We start from the raw sequence: 18415 nt of genomic DNA, 5'->3' as shown, positions 1-18415 counted from the left end.
AAGGCGCCAGGGAAGGTGGGAGGGGAATCGAGTAATGGCGCACTTTACCACGCGGTGTTCGATTCGATTCGAACATGCCGAACAGCCTAATATCCGATCGAACATGAGTTCGATAGAACACTGTTCGCTCATCTCTATTAGTGATGTGATGTTCACTAAATCATATGTATAGAAAAGATATAAATAAACAGTTCATTCTGACATACTACTATTATAATAAACAGACAGAGAAAAATAAATGTTCTAGAATAACCTAGGTAGAGTGAAATTGATGTGATTTACCAGCATGCTCATCCATGTCCACATAAACCATTTCTTGTTCAGAGTCCGCTGGTTCCCCAGGAATGTCAGGGTGATTACATTTCAGTTTTTCCTAGAAAATGGTAAGAAAGGTTTATGCCATGAGCTGGGAAGTGTTAGACAAAGTAGTAGCAAAATTCATCCAGAAAAGCACAAGCACAAGTTCAGTGTTTCTATTGGGTTCATTGTTTATAATTATATATACAGTATGTACAGATGTAGCAAAGGTTAAGGTTAAAGGTTAACAAGAGTGTTAACTTGACGCTTTTAATGGATTTTCAGTGGCTTTTGTTGTTTTCTGAGAAAGGATGTCATGGGACAGAAAGTTAAGTTAAACGGTGCTACATCTTCATATATATGTTCTGACGTGGTAGAAGTCTGAAATCATTTGAAAAGAACCCCAGCAAAATCTTTTCAACTGTATGGAAGAGGTGAGAAGAATATTGTACTTAATGCAAACTTTTTGTCAGGACTTGAACCCAGAGACTTCCATGTCCCAGGCTACAGTCCTTCCAACTGAGCTATTATACTTCCTGGACAGTGCGTGTGCTGGTCTGAAGCCTAGTTCACGATGCCTCTAGTTTCAGTTCCAGATGCCTCTAATTTCAGTTCCCGCCTCTCTGGTTTGCTCTACCCTGTTCTCTGATTGAACCTCTTATTTAAACCCAGCCTTGCACCTCCTGCCTTGCGAGATTATTGTGCTCTCAGCCTATAATCTAGCTGATCTCTCCTGATCTGCTGCTAATACTGATGCTCATCCTGTATATCAACCATTGGCTTGATCTTGACTAAATTATCAACCCCAAGTGGTTGTAATAAAAGACTCCAAACTAGGCCAGATTCTTAGATTTCCCCCTTTTCTATGTTTTGCTATCAATCCCATGCTGCCTTGTACAACATCACATAACAATTAGATCCAGATCACTGCAGCACGTACAATATGATTATCCTTCCTTCTATATTTTCATAAATAACCTAAGAGACCATCCATATACAGTTATGGCAGCTGAGCTGTGATCTTTTTCATTATAACTGAATGACAGTAGTCTGTTTAATCATCAGCAGTAACTGTGATAGAAAAGAGAATAGTTGAGAGATTGACTTATGGAATACCATTATGGTACATAGGGCAAAGTTTTGTTTTAGGTGAATTGTCCTTTTAAGAGTCAAGATAAAATTGAGCATTCTATTATTTTTCTAGGCATAAACCTACTATATTCCTCCTTTATTTTCCTCAGGACCAGGTACAATTGTGGTAGCTGCAGTAATGGCTGCAACAGGGCCAGGGATATTAGGGGGCCCGACGGCAGCCAATGCCAGTGCCTTTTTAAAAAAATGTAGATTGTGAGCCCCACATAGAGCTCACAATGTACATTTTTCCCTATCAGTATGTCTTTGGAATATGGGATGGAAATCCATTCAAACATGGGGAGAACATACAAACTCCTTGAGGATGGTTTTCTGCCCTTGGTGGGATTCGAACACCAGGACTCCAGCACTGCAAGGCTGCAGTGCTAACCACTGAGCCACCATGTGGCCCCCAGTGCATTTTTTTAAATTGAGTTACTCCAGCAGTTAATGGGCCCTATTTACTTACTGATCCCGGCGCTTCTTTTTCTGTGGAGGCGGCTGTGAGCAGGAGACGGTATTGGTAAGTGAGGCTGCAGGTCTGTGAACCCCACATTGTCATTACACTTGAGGGTCTTTTCAGACTTCCAATTATAATGATCAGAGGGCTAGGAGATGTGAAACAACATAAACACTGTTACTTAGCTCTCCTGGCTCCGGCAGGCTTTTGAAAAGACCCCAGAGTATAATAATTGTACATGGGTGGTCCACTATGGTAAATAATACTGTATGCAGGGGCCACTATGCCATAGTGGCCTCTCCACACAGTATTATTTCCCATAGTGGACCCTACACACAGTATGATGCCCCATAGTGGCCCCTGCACAAAGTATTATTCCCCATAGTGACTATAGGAAATAATACTATGTGCAGGGGCCACTATGGAGCATAATACTGTGTGCAGAGGCCACTATGAGGCATAATACTGCGTTCAGGAATGCAGGGGTTGGACGGATGGTCAGGGTCTTTGGGGGGGGGGGGGAGGCATGTAAAAAGTTTGCCACGGGGCCCCACCATTCCTAGTTACGCCACTGGTCAGTACTATCTTGTACCATCCTCTAGATTACTGTCATTTATGTCAAATTTGTAACTGTAATGATTGCATTCCACTGTAATTGAATATATCAAATTTTGAAATACTATTACTATATAGATTATTTCAATTATAGTTAATCGTATAATACAGTATTTATTTGTTTTCTGGATTTTCCTAGCATATAGTATTAGCATACACCATTGTGCACTGAGTGGTCACCATGGATAGAATTGTACACACTGCTTATTCTGAAAAATTATTGCTGCAATTAAACCAAGACATTTCTTATTGTGGTTTCTGTTTGTATAATTGTTAACCGTTGACCTGAACACCCTCCGGAGAGTTACCGCACACATTCCATTATAAGTCTTACAGGTGAGTCCTAGATACATACAATGAGCAAAACAAATTTACAGCTTAAGGTGAAGACTATAGTGAATATGGTAGATACATAATTTATGAACCAAGATAAATACTGCAGAGGATCCCAGGACCCTGAATATTATTTCATAATATATCTTAATCAATAAAGAACTCATTTCTTTATTTTCACAGAGCTGTTTCTCTAAGTTATTGACTTAGTGTACTTGATATTTGCTTTTTTGCTTAGAAATGTCATGTGCTATTTTGTGCAGAATTCATAATGTGGATTACATATTTGGGGAGGCATTGTGTGTGTCTAGATTTTGAATGGTAGCAATGTGTCTTTTATGTTATACTATTGCATATCTTATTTCCAAGCTTCATGTACAAATAAATAGGTGTTCAATGCAAATGTATTCTGAACAGTACAACAACAAGCTGATAAAGAAAGACCGCTATCACAAAACCATGAATTGCCTCGGTGAAACTAATGTTTATTCAGCAGTCATTGTTTATGATTTATAGATGTCATAACAATGCAGTAATGTAATAAAAAGCCAACAAGGTTTAAGCGCTATTTTTGAGTCAATTTCCCTTAAACCCGATCAGCGAAATAATATTTTGGTAGGACCCATAGTGACAGTTTCCCAATGTATTCCAACATTTTGTGTCATGTGATCTGACAGGTAAATTTACTCTGGGTATACTATTATACTGAAGTTTATAAGGCTGAAGCCACATGTTGTGAATGTGTAGTATTTTTGGCCATTGTGGCAATGCAGTCAAAAAATACATTGCATTTATAGTCCCAGCAAATTGAATTAGATTTCATTTAACCTCATCCAAACATTGTAGAAAAAGTACTATGAAAAACATAGCATGGTGATACCTGTAAAAACACTGCAATTCGACATAGATTTATATGGCGGAGGCAAAAATGCAAAACATAGTGGAAAAGCAGTAAATGTTGCAGCATTTTTCCCCATTGTGTCTATTATTGCAGTTTTTTAGGCTGTGGTTTTCTATGTGGGTCCAATGTTTATCTAAAAGATTTTATGTGGCCAGCTTAAAGGGTGTATCTACATTTGCAAGCATTTATATACAATTTTCCAAAAAAATATACTTTGTAAACAGTTTTTCCTTCATAATCTCTTACTGTTATATTTTGTCTGCAGTTCTACTGCAAACCCAAATTGTACCTGCCCCCTGCTTGTTGCTAATATAACATATACATCCCGTATAATGAGTGCTTTCCACCACTGAGACGCTGATACTCTATGTCTTATTATTTATTATGCCTTGCTATTATGCTATTGCTCTTTTCAATACAATGCTCTATTAATGTGCAATAAAGTGTTGCATAGTATTCTTCCAGTACAGCCATGGACAGTGTTTGGCACTTAAGACATGGCAATATATAACAGTCTTGGACAAGAAATGATGTACTGTATGGTAATTTGCTTAATGCCACCCAATCAATTACCAAGTGTGTACTTTAACGTCTTAGAAAACAATGGTTTCTTGGATACTTCTCTGTATGTAAGATATTCAGTACAACCACTTATATACAGTAAATAGAGACCCCTGTTACCATGTACTTTCCTATAATTATTCTGTAGAATTAATATATATTTTCATAACATTATACTCTATTTTAGTCGCCTGTTTACCTTTCTTATTATGCTAGGTTCACAACTGCATTTGGATTTGCGATCTTTGGGTCCTCTTGGGGACTTGAGAAATGATAACTAAATCTGCTTAAAAAGCAGTTACCCGGTTTCCGCTCTGTTTCCACCTGAAAAATACGGAGAGAAAAGTCCTGCTTTCAGGAATGGGGAATGGAATTCCCAAACGCAATCCAGGCGCAGGTGTGAACTCAACTTTACATTTTTGTTTTAAATAATAATAAAAATAATAGTTTTTATCTAAAATATTTTTATGAAAAGGAAGCAAACTCTGCAAAACATAAAAACTCCAGTGTTTACTGTAACAAGTTACAGTAGCGTGCCGTACTGTGTACTGTATCCTAAAGAAAATAACAGCAAAAAGAGTCACAAAAAGGACAATCAGAACTTCACTGTGACTTGGGATTAGTGCATCGGCAATTTTCACTGTGTCATGAGTGTCATGAAAAGTTAACAATCTAACTTCAGTTATTGGATTGCCCCAAAAGAGTAACTACAGTGTAATAGGTAATAATTTTGTTCCATTTCAGCACAGAAATGCACCTATGGTTAGTAGAATACTTTCAGTAAAAAATAACCACTCCGAAGAGTTAATTGCTAGGACAGATGCTGTGAAGAAAATCAACCTCAGCCACTGTATTTGTACCATAAACAACATTAGTTTAATATTCTCAGTTTAATAAAACTTACAGAATTGAACAAACATTTTTCCATACAAGTTCAAAACCATAGAAAACAAGAAGCAGAAGAGATAAAATGTACCTCCATATAGCTTTCAGATCTAAAGATTATGCTGTCACAACGCAATGGTAGACCTCTCCAGCTGGCATAACACAATGGTTCACTTCTCCTGGTGTCACAACACAATGGTACACTTCTCGGGTGTCACAACACAATGGTAGACCTCTCCAGCTGGCATAACCCAATAGTACACCTCTCCTGGTGTCACAACACAATGGTGGACCTCTCCTGGTGTTACAACACAATGGTAGACCTCTCCAGCTGGCATAACACAATGGTACACCTCTCCTGGTGTCACAATACAATGGTAGACCTCTCCAGGTGTCATAACACCTGGTACACCTCTTTGGTGTTGTAATGTCCCGGTACTGCTAGTCCAATTCCCTCTAACAGTCCTTGCAGACCGAGATAGTATGGACATTTGCATATAAGGTAAAGATTTACTCCCCCTTCATTTCTATTTTTCCAGAGCATGCGCCATCTTGTGGATGTTTTTTTTTTTTTTTTTTTTTTAATGTAGATTATGAGCCCCACATAGAGCTCACAATGTATATTTTTCCCTATCAGTATGTCTTTTTTGGAATATGGGATGGAAATCCATGCAAACACGGGGAGAACATACAAACTCCTTGCAGATGGTTTTTTGTCCTTGGTGGGATTTGAACACCAGGACTCCAGCGCTACAAGGCTGCAGTGCTAACCACTGAGCCACCGTGTGGTCCCCCCATCTTGTGGATGTTTTTGTAAACTACACCTGCCTATACTTTGCCATTGTAATTTGAGTTGTCAGTGTGAGGGTGTGTCCATTATAATCAGGTGGCCTCCAGGATCAATCAAGCTCCCTTGATTTGGCCTGGAGGAGGGGTCGAGTTAGAACCCCCTTGAGGGGGGTAGGGAGCTTTGCTTTGGGCTTTTGTGTAGAGAAAGAGCCAGCAGACAGAGTACATGGATGACGGATAATGGCTGCTCACTATCAGGATACAGCAAACAGAGATGTCTTTCCCTCTGTTTTCAAGATCTTTCTCAGAGAGTGTTTTCCTCTGAAGCTCCAATCTTACAAGCACTAAGCTTACGGACCGGCCTATCTATACATCTGGGATGTCTACAAGTATCTCTCTATCCAAGTAAGTCTTTGGGACAAATCTATACTTAAGAAGCCCATAGCTAGTCTGGCAGAATTCGAGAATCTCCCGCTGCTAAGAAAAATTGTATCTCCTCTTCTATATACGTGTACCCAGTTGTTGAGGTCTAACCCCCTGGATACAGGCCATCTTTACAAATATATACAAGTTTACTACTCAAGCAACTATTAATTAAATTATCCAAAACATTCCTGCTCCAAGCTCCATCACCTGCTTAATTGGACACTGCCTACAAAGATTGCTGTATTGTATGTGAAGAATTCCCCCATATGTACATTTGTATTACTTTGTCCTGCTAGTAAAAAAAGCAACGATTACCCCCGAAGCCTGGTTGTCTGTTGTCATTGTCAGATATCACGTGGGGGCGGGTAATCGGGGACATCAAAAAGGAGATTTTGTGCACATTTGGGACCCAGGGACCCCCTGAAAGCCGGCCACATCGGATATATTACCGTGATACCAGCCCTGGCCTTCCTGAATGTTGCAGTGTTACAACACAATGGTAGACCTCTCCAGGTGTCACAACACAATGATAGACCTCTCCAGCTGGCATAACACAATGGTACACCTCTCCAGGTGTTACAACACAATGGTACACCTCTCTTGGTATCAAAACACAATCGTAGACCTCTCCAGGTGACCTGTCATTCTCCAGGCCACCAGTCTCCTCCTGTATCACACCGCTCAACTTGTTAGATACATGAACACCGACTCTCAGCCTCTTAATTGTACATTAAAAATCCCTGAGTTCTGCTAGTGCCCCTGTACGCCCCACATCATTCTGGGTAGAAGCAATAATATCAATTGGGTTTAGGTTTCCTTCAGTGTTACAGTAATTGTTCCTGCGTTATATAATTATAACTATTATTTTCATGATGTTTAGTTCACATCTGAAACATTTTTACGTTCTTCTTATATGTTTTATATATTCTTCTTTGGATGTCTGAAAAGTTGGCTTGCAACACTTTTTTGCCAGGCAATTTAGGACGGATCTGCACTGAATTTGCACAAATGTGAGCTAAGCCGGACTTTGTTCTCTTATCTGCTACTTACTCTGTCTGATCTCCAGTTTTGACTGCACTCTGTAATCGGACTGAGCTAGGATCAAGAATTTCTTCCTGCTGCCTACCGCACTTAGGAAATGTTTGCTTGTGTGTACATCAGCCATCGCAAATGAAGACTTCTCCTTGGGTAATGACCTGGAGATTTCTTGAGAAAAAATAAATGACTTTAAGGGTGAAAACACATAATGTTCCCAGCCGCTGACCATTAGGGAGACACACACGTGTTTTCCTTTCTGTAAAACACATAATCCCTTAAACTCTGTCCCCTGGTTAGGAACCTTCTTACAGCATCCATTTTTATTTGTTCAATGTACCTAAAAAATATAATTTCTACTGTAATATTTTCTGTCTTCTGCATCTACACAGATCAATGTGTCTCCATGGTAACAGACTACACAAGAAATCTCTATGTTTATTTTAATATTTTGTGCAAGCTGCAAATAAAAAATACAATGAACAATATTTATAATTTTTTTTTAGGATTTTCACCGAAGATATTCAGTCTTCTTTGTACTTTCTGCATCTACATTTATTTCTGTGTTTGGGTTTCAGCTCATATACTTATTATCTATGCCATGGCATGTCTGTGTTAAAAACTAACTCCAAAAAAGGTATAGAAATCTTTTTGAAGTTAGAAACAGATACAGAACTGTGACATCCTCCTTATCTCGTGCTGCCAGCCAGGCATTCAGAAACGCGAAACTTGCATAGCTCTGCAACAAATACCTGGGAAGAATTTATCATTGGCTTGTGCCTGAATACTGACAAACAATTAGCACATTTTAGCACAGGCATCATTTGTGCAACTTTTTTTTTGACTTTTGTCAATTTTTCCGATTTTTAAAAGTGTTGAAAAGTGGCCATGGTTTATCCATAGGGGCCGAGCCTACCTTGGACACATTTACTAAAATGTATGCCAGCCACTTGTGTAAATTATAGCAGATATCTATGCCAGCTCATTACTGGTATACATTTGCTTATCTGGGACACAGACTACTACACTTCCCAGAAGCCATGTATTTGCTGACAGCACATTGCCCAGCGCTGCCAGCAATCTATTATCATTTATGTACCTAAAAAGTGAAATCACTTGGTAATAAAGTGTTCGCTCAATTGTAAGGTGATCCATTTTAATGACCAGGAATGGGCATTTCTAGCGCTATTTGTTCCTGATAATTGACTCAGATGCAAACGGTTGGATCATGCAAAGGGACCGTAAGGGCCCGTTCACATGGAGTAAATGCGCGTGTATTTTGGCAAAATACACGTGTAAAAGATACACATGTAAAAATAAGACTCCCATTGACTTCAATGACATTTCCCACGTGTATTTTGACGTGGTTTTTTTTACACGTGTAAAAAAATGTCATTGAAGTCAATTGGAGTTTTATTTTTACACGTGTATTTTTTACACGTGTATTTTGCCAAAATACACGCGCGTTTACTCCATGTGATCGGGTCCTAATAAGAGTCTGAGAACAATGCAGGAAATTTATTGAGCCAAATACCCCAGATTTACACAGAAAAAGATGAAATTAAGATTTAACTAAATGTCTTATGTTTTAAGTTTTAAAGGTTCAAGGTTGGGACCCCACGTTGCGGAAACGCAGCTCTTTGTGTTGTAGATTTTGCATCTTTTTGAACCAAAGACAGAAGTGGATTGAGCAGAAGGTAGAAATAAGGGACTTCTTATTTATTTCCCATTCCTTTTGTAGCCATTCTTGGTTCTTTGCTCAAAAAATCCGCAGCAAAATCTGCAACAAAAAAGGCTGTGCTTCTGCAACATGGGGTCCCAGCCTTAGACAGGCTAAACTGTTTTGCTACCACAGTCTTCTAGAAGGAGAAGTGAAATGTGTCAAATTTAGTAACAACTTTGTCCCCACGATGTATTTCAGTCCCAGAAGCCCGCTACTTTTCAAGTTTACTTCAATATAAGTGCATTGATATTAGACTGTCAGTACCCTTTAGAGCACATTTTCAGAGCCCAGTGAAAATACTGCAGAATAATGCAGTGTTCAAGGCTGCATCAGTTACCGTTGTACTCCAAAGCTTCTGTAAATCAGCCCTGCAGAGGATTTTATAAGTACTCTAATTTAATCACTTGCTAGACGGGAATGTGCTGTGTTAAAATGAAGAAGGCATTGAGCCATTTGAGGACACTTGATGAGCACTACCTTTGCCTCCAGCTAAAATACAGCAGCTGTCTTCACTGAGCTAAGAAAATGTGTAGAATTTAATTGTGGCACTACTTACCTCCAGCAATATCCTACAAATTAAGTATAAGCTGAGAGGGACTATTGTACACATTACAACACTATATAATATATAGTATTGTACACGTTACAATACTATACTCTATGTATTTGTCTATACATTTCACCATGGTGGGACTATTAAAGGATTATCATATATATATATATATATTGTATATATAATATATATATATATATATATATATATATATATATATATATATATTGTATATATATATATATATATATATATATATATATATATATATATATAAATATATATATATATATATATATATATAAATATATATATATATATATATATATATATATATATATATATATATATATATATATATAAATATATGTACCCCAGAGAAGTCATTTATGAAAAAGAGACAAAAGAATATGTCTGAAATGAAATCTTTGAAAAGAAAACTTTTTTTTCAAGACTTCACAAATCATTAACCCCTTCCACACACTGACATTCCATCATTCTCCATTTTCATATCTTTAACACATTTAAAGGTTCCCGCTTTCTTTCCTCAAGGCCATACAGAGTAAGATCTTTAAGCCTCTCTTGATATGTTTTATGTAATGTAGCACGCCTTTGCACCCTTTCTATTTTATCTATGTCTTTTTGTAGGTGCAGGAAATTAGCTCTGTGTATCAGCCGGGCTTCTGCCAATGATTTTGTGGGTACAGTGGTAGTGCTTGTGTAATCCATGTTGGCATTTTTGAAAAAAGGTCCGTTATTAATATGTTAATAAGAAGTGCTACCATATACCTAAGCAGTGATTTGAGTGATTTCTGGGGTTCTCAGTGAGCTCCTGGCATCCCCTGCATTTGTTTACATCCCTAACTTCCTGTGGTTTGTTTCCTACAAGTTTCATGTCTCACTTTTCCTCCCCTCTCACTCACTGACCCCCTCCCTTCTCCCACACTCCTCCTCCCTGTTTCCTGGAGGAGACTGCTGGCTATTGCTCATGCATATAATGACTGCGCAAGTTGGCATCTCCCCCAGCCTTCTCTCTCATGCAAGGATAGCAAGGGGCGGTTCTTCGAGGATGTCTGACATCACTTCCAGGAGTGATGACATAGCTCCACTCTGGCCCAGAAAGGAAGACAAGACTTGTAAATTTATGGTGTGACTTCCCAGCACTATTGCACATGCGTGAGGAGAGGCGGGATGACGCATCTGCCTGGGTCTGCAGGAAAAGGCCTTTTTTCTGATATAATGGATCAGAATATGGATTATACCAATGTCAGCGGGAAATTACATACATTACTGTCTAAATATACAATATGTTTAATAAACATATATTAGAAAGGGGGGGGGGCATGGGGGTCTTAGTATATACATATTGATTATACTGAACAAACCCTTTAATAGTAACTAGTGACTACCATAGGATCTAAATAGCTCCAGTATCTTGTCTTGCAGGAAATTCATTGTGTCTCACTCGCTTTAAACTACTTCTCAGATGTTGTAACTATTGACCATGACATCTGGGAGGTTAAATGTATATGATTAGAGTTGTCTCCTTTCATGGCCACTACTGGTGGTCAATGGTGTATGCAGTGTAAAACAGCAAGAATTCACGATTTTGATAGTTATTTCTATTGAAATGTAGATTTTCTGTTTTCTGGTCTTAAAGAGAACCTGTCATATTCAAAATGCAGTCTAAATGTAATGGTGTTGGCTGATCACAAGATGGCAGAATGGGATTTTACATACATCAATCCCTTGTTCCAGGTATTAACTGTATCGCCCTGTATTCAGTTACCCCTAGGTCTGAAAGTAGGGCTGAATTATGCAACAAGCACACAGATGAAAAAACAGGGATTTATGGAGCACTAACAAATGTAACAAATATACAACAAAATGTGAACTCAACAACAGATGACTGAAATGATAAAATGATGGTTTAGTATCCTGGTGATGGAAAATGGATGATGGTAATGGTAGTCGGATGATGTTGACATTGGGAAAAAGATGATCTCAAATGGATGATGAACTGATGCTAACTTTTTCTATCTCTATATATTTTATTTCTTAGATCCATCCGCAAATGGTGACCCTAACACCAGACACTATAAATCCTTGCAGCCCCTACTGGAATCCTAATCTATAGGCACTGTCCTTAACATGACAACAGAAAAAAAACTAGGCACCAAAGACAAAGAAAAAAAAAAAAAAAAAAAGGAATACTTTTGGGAAACTAGGATAAATAAAAAAAACACAACTGGAATCTCTCAAAGGGGCACATAGTAAAACACACCTAGCATACTAACCAATAGTTAGATGGAAGTCAGAGTGTCCATGCTGGCACTGCAGGTAAATATGTGGTTGCAAGGAAAACAATAGACACAGCTTTACTGGTAAACACAATGCAATACAACCAACAGCTTCTAAAATAAATGAAGGTACAGATCTTACTCAGTGGTCTACTGGGAGTGTGGGATGAGTTAGGTGTTGGTGGATACAGCAGGCTGTTCTTTGGTCTGACTCTATACATATAGGTGCTAGTCTCTTCATTCTCCATACCACAAATTGCGCTGTCAGTTCTGTGGTACAGCGGGGTCTGTACACTAAGGCCTGTGTTGTAACACTACTCAGATTCCACAAGATGGCGCAAAAACTCACTCCAAACTTCTGAAAGTTGAAGGCAGCTATTTCTTCCATGGCTGCAACACAGTTACACAGACTTGGCTCTAACCCCCACACTTTCCTCTTAGGAAGTTAGATGGGACATGTCTGCTCTTTATGGATAAAGATGGATAGATAGATAAAGATTCACTTCCTCATTTTAACAACTCTATTGATTGGGCAATACCATCTGCAGTAAATGGCAGATCTGCAGTTTCATTCTGGCCACTGCACAGTGTACTAGATTGTGGCATTTCTGGCACTGTCATGGCCTCTTTAATTGCATTCTCCGTGCGGTAAAATTATGGGTACCCCTAGTGATCTGACGTTGATGACCTCCTTAAAGGAGCTCTATCAGCAAAATTATGGGCACTGCTAAAGTTATATTAAACTACCCCCCCCCCCCTGTTTTAAAATAAAACCCTAAAAAATTTTTTTAAAAAAGTTAATCTTATCTATCAAGCATGGTGGGCGGGCATTCAGAGTCCGACTTCATCTTTGGCCACACCTCCTCTTCCAGCGATGTCCTCGGGTCCTGTCTTCCTCCGGCGCTCGTGAACTGCCATTGATAAAAAATGGCGCGAGTGCCTCCAGGTGATCAACCCAGTCCAGTTTATTATTGAGGAGCATACCTAAGTACTTATAGGTCTTGACTATCTCAATGCATTACTCTTGGATCTCCACCGGGATCGGAGCACTTCTCCTTACTAAAGTCCACCACCATCTTCTTGGTCTTCCCAGCAATAATCCTGAGCTGGTTCCGCTGGCACCATTCAACAAAATCCTGGTTTAAGTCTCTGTATTCCCTATCGTCGCCATCACTGATAAGGCCTATTATTGCAGAGCCATCGGAGTACTTCTGTAAGTAACAGCTGGATGAGTTGTGCCTAAAGTCAGCAGTGTACAGTGTGAAGAGAAATGGGGCAAGAACTGTACCTTGTGGTGCCCCCGTACTACAGATCACAGTGTCAGACACACAGTCCCGGGCTCTCACATACTGAGGGCGGTTTGTGAGGTAGTCTAGGATCCAATTGGACAAGTGATGATCCACTCCAACAAGGTTCAGCTTGTCCCTCAGTATCCCCAGTTGAATGGTGTTGAATACACTGGAGAAATCAAAGAACATTATTCTCACAGTGTTCCCTGGTTTCTGCAGGTGAGAGAGAGCTCTGTGAAGAAGGTGGATGATGGCATCATCTACCCCAATGCCCGGCCGATAAGCAAAATGGAGGGGGTCCAGAGCGGAGCTCACTAGGGGGCGTAGGTGTGTCAGGACCAGTCTCTCTAGGACCTTCATCAGGTGGGATGTCAGTGCTACAGGTTGGTAGTTGTTGTAGTCCATCGGGTTGGGTTTCTTTGGGACTGGTACCACACAAGATGTTTTCCACAGTTGAGGTACCAGTCCTAGCTTTAGACTCATATTGTACATGTGCGTAATAACACCGCACAGCTGGTTTCTGCTCATTTTAAGAACTCTTGAACTTATCCCATCTGGTCTTCCAGCCTTGTCTGCTTTAATCGTCTTGATTTCTCTACACACTTGAGACACAGTGAAGATCAGATAGCCAGATGGCAATTGACTGCAGGTCAATGGGGGTGGGGTCTTGGTGTGAGGGGAGGGGGGTTGACTGACAAGCTGGTGAAGAGAAAGTTGGGGCAAAGTCGAATCTGTTGAAGAATACATTAAGCTATGCATATGTAACACATCTAGATTTCATAAGGTGCTGTGTTATGTCATTTTATTTCTTCCAGGAAGACAACCCATTGGTATTATGAATCTGCAATAAAGGACTAATAATGTACTGACAGGACAGTCTCCTCCACACACTGCTAAAACAATCTGCAGTATAAAACATAACCTGCAATGCAGGTTTTTTAGCTAAAGCAGTCAAGTTATGCTGAAATATGCTTCTTTTTAATACAGCTTTTACCCTTTGAATACTTACTGCTGAACTACACCATAAAAAATATTTAACTTCAAGCATTCATTGAGTCTGCAGAATTTGAACAAATTTGTGGCTGCTGTCCATTATGGACATAGGTTATGTGTGTGTATTAGGACAGAGATGTATAGAGGGCATAGTTTGGGGATAGCTTTGCATGTCAGAATTAACATAATAAATTCTATTTGCTGGGATAGCCAGTGAAGGGAATTGTAGAGAGGAGAGGCTAATGAAAAAGGGCTGGGGTAAGTGTGACACTATAACTTTGATGGGTTAGCTAGTGGGACCATGTGAGGTGGGAGGAAGAAGATGAGCTTTGTTTTCTCCAGGTTGAGTTTGAGAAAGCTGGAATAGTACGGCAGATGACTCCCTGTTTCACCATCGTTTTAAGCTGTGTACTAAGGACGCATATATAGTTGACAGCGATGCAGCTCCCGGGGAAAGGGGCCTGGCTGACTGGGGGCCCGATTCAATTGCACTGGTTGCCCTGTAGTTAAAGTGTCTCTAATCCATAATATGAACATATTGCTGATCTGTATTAACGATAAACATACATAAGTTGGGACTTTCACTTTGGAAAATTCCTACTTGTTAGAAGAGTCCCTTGACAGTAAGCAAATCACAAAGCATGCAATCTGCAGTTATGTTTGAAGAAGCCAAACAGTAAACCTTCATGCACACCATGTGCTTTGACAATGTGCTAGCTGTATTTTTAGTTTCAACGGTATTTATTGAATTATTGCAACAATACAGCAATAAGACAGAGTAGCAGTATATATATAAACATTCCTGAGATAAAAGGATACATACACAACATAAGTATACAATGACAAATCCAAAGTGATAAGTCCTACCGGTAAATAGGGATAAAAATTTAAATAACCAAGAACAGATCAAGTGGAAGGGGAAAATGGAAGGACAGCGCTATTGTGCATGGGTCGAGGGAGGAGAGGGGATGTGAACCCTGCCAACAGGGAAATAGCGCAACATTTGCCGCATCAATAAATTAGAGCTGGAGACAATATGACAGAGCAGGGATATTGGACCAATTAAACCAAGGGAACCACACCCTGTTAAAATGTGGTTGGAACAAGTGGAATTGATCTTTTCACGGAGCATGATCGTGTCAACACATCCAATTACATCTGATAATGAAAGTCTCGGCTTATTCTGGTGGAAAGCAATATAAATTCTTGCTGCCATTAAAATATACTTGAATAATGTATATTGCCCATAACTGAAAGTAGGTGACTTAAGGCCGTACAGCTCTGAAAATAAATGGATGAGACCGCAGGGTAAAAAGTGTGTAGCCTAGAGGGATGCAAATAAATTCTGTGAAGAATTTTTAAAGAGGGCTCCATAAGGGTGACTTGCTAACTTCCCTTGCTAATGAATGTTCAACAATCAATCTATTGGGCTGGAGATAGGGTGGTCCCCTAAATCCTGTCCCCATGCCTTCATAAAGTCCAGTTTGAGCTCAGGAGGGTGGGGTGTTCAGCACACTGTATATAAAGGAAAGAGAACCTCAATCATCCATCCTATAGAGGCACATTCTCTCAAAACCACTGGGATTGATCCCAGGATTATGTGGGACGAGGGAACATAAGGAATGGAAGACCTGATTAGTCCCGAAGGCCTCTGAGAGGAGAGAGGAATGCATGTGAATGATGTAGTCTTTGGTGGAGACCCGTCAGTCACAGAGGAAGTTGTTGAGAAGACAATGTCATTAGCAAACAGGTTAGTTTTATATTCATGATTCCTGATCTGCACACCTGCTATGTCAAAATGGAAAAGAATGGCAGACGCTGGTGGTTCTATGGCAAAGGCAAACAGTGCTGGAGATAAGGGACACCCTTGTCAGGTACCACGACCAATACTGATAGGCATAGGGGTGTCTGTTGGGAACTGCAAATAGGCATGGGGTCTCAATAAAAGGCTCTAAAAGCCCTTTGGAATTGACCAGTTATACCCATGAACATCCGAAGTTGAGTAAAGTAACTCCAAGACAAACTATCAAAAGCTTTTTCACTATTCAAGGCCAATAGGGAGCTCATGATGATAATTGGCTGAGTGAATAATGTTACAAAGTTTCTAAAGTTGTCTGAGACCTGCCTACCCGGGATTAATTCTACCTAGTCAGAGTGTATTAAAGACAGAAGTAGACAGTTTAATAGGACGGCCAGGATGGAGGAAAAACACTTTATATCCAAATTTAAGAGTGACATATGTCTATAGATGGCAGGGGTAGCACTGTTATGGATGTGCTGAGCATGTCCTGGGAAAATTTACCACCTTGTAGACTGTGATTAAACATTTGCAAGAGATGAGATGAGATGAGATCAGATGATAGACTTATAGTTTTTTATTTTATAGGTATGAGAAGCCATCTTGGCCATCGGGTCTGGGCTTTCCTATTCTTAAGAGCATCAATGGTCAAATCCAATACCTCCTTAGTTAAACATGCATGGAGGTGATTTGAGTAGCCATTACAGTAGGGGGGTGGAGGGAGCAAAGGGAGGAGGCGAACTCCAGGGGGACAAGCACAGGTGGGGGTGGAGTAAAATTTCTGCTAAAAGTGGTGAAATTGCACATAAATAGCTTCTTACAGGCCCTAAGTTTAGAGATTAGAAGTTTATCAGGCTTGTTTGCCAGTTTATAGAATTTCGTTTGGGTCCATCGTATAGCTTTTTCAGTCTTATGAGTTAGGACAGAATTAAGTTGAAGCTTGACATTCCTGATACATTTAGACAGATAGCAGGAGGGGTGAAGTGGATGATTCTAATTTTAACAATTTATGTTCTAGGTCAGCTTGTACTGTAGAGTGCTCTTTTTTCACGCTAGAGGCTTCTGCTATAAGGGTATCCCTAACTGTAACCTTATGAGTAGCCCAATTAATAGCTGGACCTGTACCCGAAGAATTATTGTGGGCAACAAATTCAGTAAGAGTGTTCGGGATTCATTGTTTAATGTCAGGATCTGTTAGCAGGGGCTAGTTTATATTTCACCGGAAGTGGGTAGTGGAAGGAGTGTGGAAATTGATGTAAATTATGATTAGGTCTAGATCCAACCAAGCACAGGGTACGTAATGAGCATAAGTGAGGTCAGGGAGCAGTCAGGTAGAGAAGAGGATCCTACCAATTCTAGCATAATGGTGATGGTCTGCGAAGAAGTAGGTATAATCTCTGTGGAGCTCTATTATGGATTTTGTACCGGGGAACAGGAGCTTCAAGTTATGCCTTTTCTGGGGACCCCAACACCCAAATATTATTAATGGGAAAGCCCCTTTACACATTACTCAATATGCATTCCTATTAGTGTGCTATCTGACAATGCAGGAGAGGACAAGCCATCCAGAGAACAAGAGACACTACGTGTAACTGCTTCCTACTATGGTTAACAGATGCAGCTCCTGAGCCTCCTCTTTTAATGCAGATTTCACTAATAGGGTATATAAATATGGATTTTCTTCTCAGGACAACTCCTTTATCTGTGACAGCTGAATAATAGATGGAATCTAATAGACATATGCTTATTGCAGCATAAGATGGAGCTAGAGAGCTTAGTTAAATCTTGGCTTCTATGGAGTGAGCGAATACAATAAGATATCCAACTCCTATCAAGGTAATTGGAGAGGTCAGTATTGCAGACGATGCATCCATTGCATTGCTGCCTTCTTATGTATTCCAGGAGCAGGATATAACTCGGGCATAACGATTATAATGGGTAATGGTTCAGCAGATGTCTACTGCAGTTTGGTTTTCACACCACAAACACCTTAATTTGGACAAAGCATGAAAGTGATTAAAGCTAAATAAAATCTCATACAGACAGCTACAATACACCTGCTAAAGTGCATGGAGCTAAACATATAGTTATATACTTCCAGATAGACAGTTTAGGTTCAGCTATATCAAAAGTGTTTGCCCCTTGTAAAATGGTGTCTCCATTGTTTCTTTTTATCAATATGCAAATGACAAAAACAGCAATAACTTGGCATCAAAAGCAATGTTTCACAGGCAGTGCAGGTGTAATATCTTTGTCCGTTCAGACTTTTGCACCATCCTCCAGCTGCAAGTTACGACGCAGAAGGTGTGTCCACTTATGATCCCCT

The 18415-nt window shown here is 39.7% G+C and overlaps 1 protein-coding gene across 1 annotated transcript in view; it reads right to left on the bottom strand.

Annotated features, from left to right (window-relative positions):
• The window catches only part of BANK1 (B cell scaffold protein with ankyrin repeats 1), a 252190-nt gene that overhangs the window by 63478 nt on the left and 170297 nt on the right, over nt 1-18415 (bottom strand). The window contains exon 7 of the mRNA XM_075285589.1: nt 283-373. Within this exon, the coding sequence (XP_075141690.1) occupies nt 283-373 (91 nt within the window). The remainder of the gene's footprint in view (nt 1-282; nt 374-18415) is intronic.

The sequence above is a fragment of the Leptodactylus fuscus genome, chromosome 1 (genome assembly GCF_031893055.1).
Source record: "Leptodactylus fuscus isolate aLepFus1 chromosome 1, aLepFus1.hap2, whole genome shotgun sequence".
Taxonomy (NCBI): Eukaryota; Metazoa; Chordata; class Amphibia; order Anura; family Leptodactylidae; genus Leptodactylus; species Leptodactylus fuscus.
The sequence above is the reverse complement of the archived record's forward strand: the minus strand, read 5'-3'. Positions and strand labels throughout refer to the sequence as shown.